Here is a 6443-nt window from a genome sequence, read left to right on the forward strand (position 1 = left end):
AGGGCTGCTTATGCACAGGGAGACAGCTCAGGGGGCAGGAGCCCACGGCGGGATGGACACTGGGAAGAAGTAACTGTGGGGAGGAGGTAGGAGGGGAGCTGTTGCATTGTGGTAAACTGTGGTCAATGTCATGAGACAGTGTATGTGAACTGCTGTATGGAAAGTGAATTTGCTCTGTAAATCTTCACTCAAATCACAATAAAAACAAAACAAAATAAAAAGAAAGATTAAAGGCCTTACACATCCCTCGAGGCTGGGATTGAACCCCCCTCCCCTGAACCTGGACCAACCATCAGCCAAACAATAACAGACAAGCTTAGAAAATGAGTAACAACACCAGGGAGGAATGTGCTCTTCATACGATCAACCACACAAGACCAAAAGGGCAGCATTTCCCAAAGACAAAGCTCAGAATATAGGAAGGGGGAAGGGAAGAGGGATGAGTAGAACCAGGGACCCCAGGGAGGAAGTAGGAAAAGTACTATCCCATTGAGTACATTGCAACCAATGTCATGAAACGAAATGTGTGTAAATTGTACAATGGCGAACTAATTGGCTCTGTAAACTTTTTCCCCAAACTACAGTGAAAAGTTAAAAAAAAAAAAAAGGTGAGGAAACAGTCACCTATTAAGTTGCAACAAATGTCCACAAGGGCACGTCCCAACTGTTAGGCTGACAGGATGCATTCTTCTCCCCGCCTGGCCAGTGTTAATATTCTTAGCATCTTTTTGCAACCTAGTGTGTGAATAACCCCCAGTCTTTTTTACAAAATTTTAGCTCTGAGTTTTGTAATCTTAAAGGTAAGTTTCAAAGTTCTGAAATTTCTCAAGAGTCTATCTAAATCATGTACATGATGTGTACAAAGATCTGGTGGGGGCAGGGCAGTAAAGGCATCTTTGAGGGCGGCGAGAAGGGTGGGGTGGCAGAGGGACTGATAGTTAAGGTGATATGTGTCACCTTGGCTGGGCCTGGTTTAAATGGCTGGGCAGCTGGATGTAGCTGTTCCCAAGGAGACTTGTAATCACTTCCATGGTAGAATCAATCTACCGGAGCAGCTGAGTAGCTGCCTTAGGGCTGTGGTCTGCTTCCACTACGTAAAAAGACGCTCTGAGAAAGGTCTCTGAGCTTCCTGGCACATCTGGATCCTGCATTTGGCTGAATCTTCATGTCAGTGGCCTGCCATGTTGTCTGCCGATCGTGGGACTGTGTCTGAACTTGAACTAGTGGCCTGCCGTGTTGCTTGATAAGTTTGGGACTGTGCCATTTTACTTGTCGACCTTGAGTTTGTCAGTCTCAGCAGGCAGCAGCTGCCTGAGTTAGGAGAAGCCTCCAGCATCCATAGGCTTGGAGGAAGAGGCACAGCTAAAGCCCAAGTTTGCAAGGCTGTCACCCAGCCCCTAGAGATGGCACTTTGGACTCGGACTTCTAGCTCCTAAAACTGTAAGAGAATAAATCTCTGTTTGCCAAAGCCACCCATTTGTGATAGTTTCTTTTAGCGTGGCACTAGAGGTAACCCAAATGGGGACTGACACAGAGGGTTTCAGGAGCGAATGAGGTGGAACGCACCCATGTGGTTGCCATGGTGAGGCATTGGGGCATCTGCCTGTGAGTCATGAGAAGCTACAGAAGAATTTGACTCACCTTTGAAGGTGACCTTCAAGAGAGGTCTGATCTGAGTTTTGGCTCCACAGGGGCAGGGATGCGTGCTGAGAGGTCACTGAGGAGGTGTGAGTAAGATCCAGGTGAGAAGAGAGGGTGTCTGCAGCGAGGCAGAGAAGAGTGGAAGTGGACAGGACTGGTCTGATTCATAAGATAGTTAGCAGGTAACAGAAACATGACTTGGGGTGGACTGGATCTTCATTCAGTCATTTGATGACCTTTAAAAAATAGTTTTATTGTGCTAAAAATACATGAAACAAAACATTTGCCAGTGCAGTATGTTTTACGGGTACCATTTAGTGACATTGCTTACATTTGCCATGTGTACAACTGTTACCACCATCTGTTTGTAGTTTATTCCACCTCCATTAACAGAAACTCAGTGCCACCAATGATTCTCCCCTTCCCTCTGCACCATGGTGTCTTAGGCTTGGCTCTCTAGAGAAGAAAAACCAGTGAAGCTTATATATATATATATATATATATATAGTTGTTGTTGTTGTTATGTGCTGTATATATATATATATTAAATAAATAAATATAAACAAAAAACCAGACTCACTGCTGTCAAATCTATTCTGACTCAGAGCAACCCCTTCCAAGGAAGCATCTCTACGGAAGTAGAGTGCCCAGTCTTCCTTCTGAGAAGTGGCTGGGTGGGTTTGAACTACCAGTCTTCTGGTTAGCAGTCAAATGCCTTAGGCACGATGCCACCAGAGCGCGTGCACCCACACATACACAGAGATGTATACCAAATTATTTAGTCAATTCCAAGTTATAGTGATGCCTTTTATGTGCCTCATCTTCTTCTCATGGAGCAGTTGGTGGGTTTGAACAGACAACCTTCTGGTTAGTGGTCAAATGTCATACACACTGTGCTACCAGAGAGAGAGATAGAGAGAGAGAGAGAAAGAAGGAGGGAGAGGGAGAGGGAGGGACAGGAAAATGGAGGGAGAGGGGAGAGGGAGAGAGAAAGGGAGGGAGAGAGGGGGAGAGGGAGGGAGGGGAGGAGAGAGAGAAATTCATCTCAAGGAAATGGCTCACACAATTTCGGGTCAAACATCAAGCTGGGGACGTCTCCTGACTCACACAGCTGCAGGGGCTGACGAGCCCAAGATTGGCAGGCAGCATAGCAGGCTGTGGTTTAAAGAACGATAAATCCAGTATCAGCAGGAAAAATGGCAGATTATCAGCTCATAGGCTACAAAGGCTGCAATCCCAAGACCAGCAGGCAGTAGGGCAGCCACTGTTTCAGCTGCAAGAAACAGACATGATAAGCCAGGTGCAGGGTCCAGATGGAGCAAACAGCCAGAGAGCTTTGCCAGGAAATCCAGATGTGTTGGAAGCAGGCCACACCCCTGAGAAACTTCCTTGCAACTGATTGGCTGCTCATAGCAGATCTCATCATGGAGGTGATTACATCACACCAAATCTCATCATGGAGGATGACTACATCGCAGCTGCTTAAACCACTTAGAATCATGGTCCCCCCCAGTTGACACACAACCTTAACTATTACACATGACAATCACTGAACTATATACGGTCTTTATACATTTGCCTATTACATATAAAATTATACAGGCTTTTTGGAGTTGACTTATTTCACTCAGATAATGTTTTCAAGATTCATCCATGTCATAGCATGTATCAGAAATTCATTTCTCCAGAAAGAGAACTGTTGGTTGTTCCCATCTTTTGGGTGTTGCAAATAGTGCTGCAATGAGCATGGTGTCCAAATCTATCTGTTTGAGTCTCTGCTTTCAAGTGACTTGAAAGTAGTGCCAGTTAGATTTTAACACATACTCACATTTTATAGGATATTACATGTCGAGGGGTGGGGTGGCCCAAAGATAAAGTCGGTTTGGACAGAGGGTTGGTTGGGAAGGTCTTCTGCCACCTGCAGAAAAGGAGGAAGGTGTGGTGTAGTAAATTACCTGGTGTGGCTTTTCTAGCCGTAAGTCTTTGTAAACTCCATGGTGGAATTTGCCACGAGCAACTGAGTAGCTCCTGATTGTTAAAGTTATCTACCTGGGGTATTTCTGTTGAGAGTGGCAACTCTGATATGAATTCTGACATTGGGATTGGTTAGTTTGGCCACTCTGCCAGGCTCAAAAGGAGCCCTCCTGGAGGTAGAAGAAACCTCTCACTGCCAGCTGGGAGATGCGAAAGACATTCATTGCTGAGAGAGAGACATGAGAGACATGCATTTCTGGGAGAGAGATGCGAGAGACATGCATTGCTGAAAGAGAGCCGTGAGAGACATGCATTGCTGGGAGAGAGATGCGAGAGACATGCACTGCCGGGAGAGGGACACCGAGGGACACGTGCTGCTGGGGGAGAGACTGAGAGAGACTGTTGGCTGAGAGACGGCAGGCTGAGAGAGACTGAGCATGTTCCTGAACTTGAATTGTAGCCTGGTGCTTCCCTAATAAACCCCATAATCTGTGAGTTCTGTGTGGCCACTGCAGTGAATTATTGAACCCAGCAGAGAGGTGGTGGGTGCTGTGGGAGGAACAGTTGGTGTCAGGGTTGATGAAAGGGCAGGAGGGAGGCAGCATGCCTGGCCTCACAGGGATAGGCCTTGGGCTACTGATGGTGATTCTGTCTTCCTCTTGTGGGGTTAGAGGAGGTCAGAAGATGCAGCCTCCCTGCTCCTTTGGCAGAGGGGGAAAAGGAGAAGGAAGGAAGGAGGGAGAGAAGGTGAGACGGACATAGAGACACATGGTTACCCAGAGACAGGAGGATGGAGAGCTCAGCATTGCTGCTCATTGGTTGGGCAAAATCAAACCCTGCCCTGTTTCCTCCTGCCCCATCCTGGACTTGAATAGGCCACTTACCTGGGCACAGATCCTGGTGATGGGGGAGGACATGCAGTTGGACTTCATACCTGGCACCTTAAACCTCACGACTACCTGTTTCTGTGAGCCCCAGGATTCGAGGCAGCAGTGCTGGAAGCAGGGCCAGAAGGTGCAGTTGGGGCCACAGAGGCGGGTGTGGTTCAGGAGCAGGATGGTCCCTTTATCACAACACTGCTCCAAGGCATTATAGATCTTATTCCCACACCTGGGCGCCGGCTGGCACAGCCACAGTCCAGACTCTGCAGGAGTCAGAGCTGGAGTGGGCTCCAAGGACCAGGCTGGGGTCTCTGGCCGCCCCCCCATCCACAAGGCTGCCTTCTCCTGCCTCTCCTCACCTGTTTTTCCTTCTGAGTTGGAGCCTAGAAGTTCAAACATGAAGACAGCAACTGAAAAGAAGAATGAGGATGATGCTGGGAGTGTAGCCATCTGGTCACATTCATGGGGGCACAGGATGATGTCACTGAGCTGCTTTCATCGCAGATGACAACCACAGTGGATTTTGAGATGGACCCTGTGTGTGTGGGGGGGTAGTTTCCTGGGAACTGAGCTTGTTATGTGAGAAAGTGCAGGGCAAGCTCTGGGAAGAGTGAAAATTGCAATTTGCAGGTTGGGAGAGAGCGGCAATGCAGTCAGAGATGACCCAGGAGTAGTTATGAGGTGGGAAGTCCACAACTGAAGCGAGAAGAGAGGTAGGTTTGAGGTTTGGAGGTATGTGAGGGATACCTCACATGACGCTTAGGCTGGACGGGGGGGCTGGGCTTGACTTACCTAAGCTTCTGGGCACCATGCTACTCAACTGGACTTCAGGGGAGTGGATGGGAGAAGCAGCAGAGGAAAAAGAAAATGGGACAAGACTTTGCTAAGGCTTGTATAAAACCTGGTAGGACCTTTGCTGCGCCTTATATCAACTATTGTCAGCCACACCCAGGAAATCCACCCTCGGTGTTGAAACAGAGGCATCAATGTTGCTAGAAAGAGAGGAGTATGAAGAGTCTTAGCCAAAAGCAAGATGAATGATACATGAATAACTTTGACAAAAGGCTATTAAACCAGTTTCGACTGCTGCCACTTTCCCACCCCCTCACTTCAGGGTAAATGCTACGCTGCAGCCTTTCAAAGCTGAGATTCTAGTGAGTGTCTTGTTTTGAATATTGCCAAGGGGAAGCCCAGTTGTGAAAGATTCCTTGGCTCTCCCTCGGCGTGCAAGCCCTCCACCAAGTATCAGCTGTTTCTAGACTTCCCACACTCTTCCACTCTGGAAGTTTCAAGAGATCCCTAACCTCCACGTCTCAACCCACCTCCAGGCCTGCAGTCTTTATTATCCTTCAGATCTGCTTGGGAGTATATTAAGAAGCTGGTGCAGCATCTAGAAGAAGAAGGGCTGCAAAAACCCCCTTAGGGAAACCAACAAAGGCATAGATAGTCATGAGGCTGATGTCTTGGGTTCACTGTATGGATTGAAAGGCAGCACGTTTATGGAGCGTTTTGTCCAAAGGAATGCTCCGTCTGTGCTTCTTACTATTATTTTATCATGTCCGTTGCTATTATTTGTGTGATGAGATAATAGGTGGAGTCTCTAGTGGTGTAGTGCCTAAGGCTTTTGACTGCTAACCAGAAGGCTGGCGGTTCAAACCCACCAGCCACTCCTCGGAAGGAAGATGGGGCAAGCTACTTCCATAGTGATACTGCCTCGGAAACCCAAGGAGGGGTCGCTATGAGTCAGAGTCAACTCCACAGCAGTGAGTTTGGTTTTTTGGTTTGGATTACTTGAGTGTGTCCTTCCCTTCTGTGTGAGAGGATTGGGAAGATGAAAGAGGGAGAAGGCAGAGGCTTCAAGTGTTGTCAGGTGCCTCATTCGTGGGAGAGGTTTCTTCCTCTCCTCTTTTAGGTATGTGCCATACCTCAGGGAGGCGGAAGGCAAGG

General features: G+C 47.9%; 1 protein-coding gene across 1 annotated transcript; it reads right to left on the minus strand.

The window, feature by feature from the left end:
• Positions 1-4499: 4499 nt before the first annotated feature.
• Positions 4500-5307, minus strand: IGFL4 (IGF like family member 4; the record flags this gene model as incomplete). The annotated part of the gene is made up of 3 exons (XM_007959139.1): positions 5289-5307; positions 4856-4906; positions 4500-4759 (listed from the first exon to the last, which is right to left on the minus strand). Coding segments are annotated over exons 1-3 (330 nt in total), but the record flags the coding sequence as incomplete, so codon positions are not given.
• Between the last annotated feature and the right edge of the window lie 1136 nt (positions 5308-6443).

This window comes from Orycteropus afer, unplaced genomic scaffold (genome assembly GCF_000298275.1).
Source record: "Orycteropus afer afer isolate SDZICR_OR568_19922 unplaced genomic scaffold, OryAfe1.0 scaffold01567, whole genome shotgun sequence".
NCBI classification, from domain to species: Eukaryota; Metazoa; Chordata; class Mammalia; order Tubulidentata; family Orycteropodidae; genus Orycteropus; species Orycteropus afer.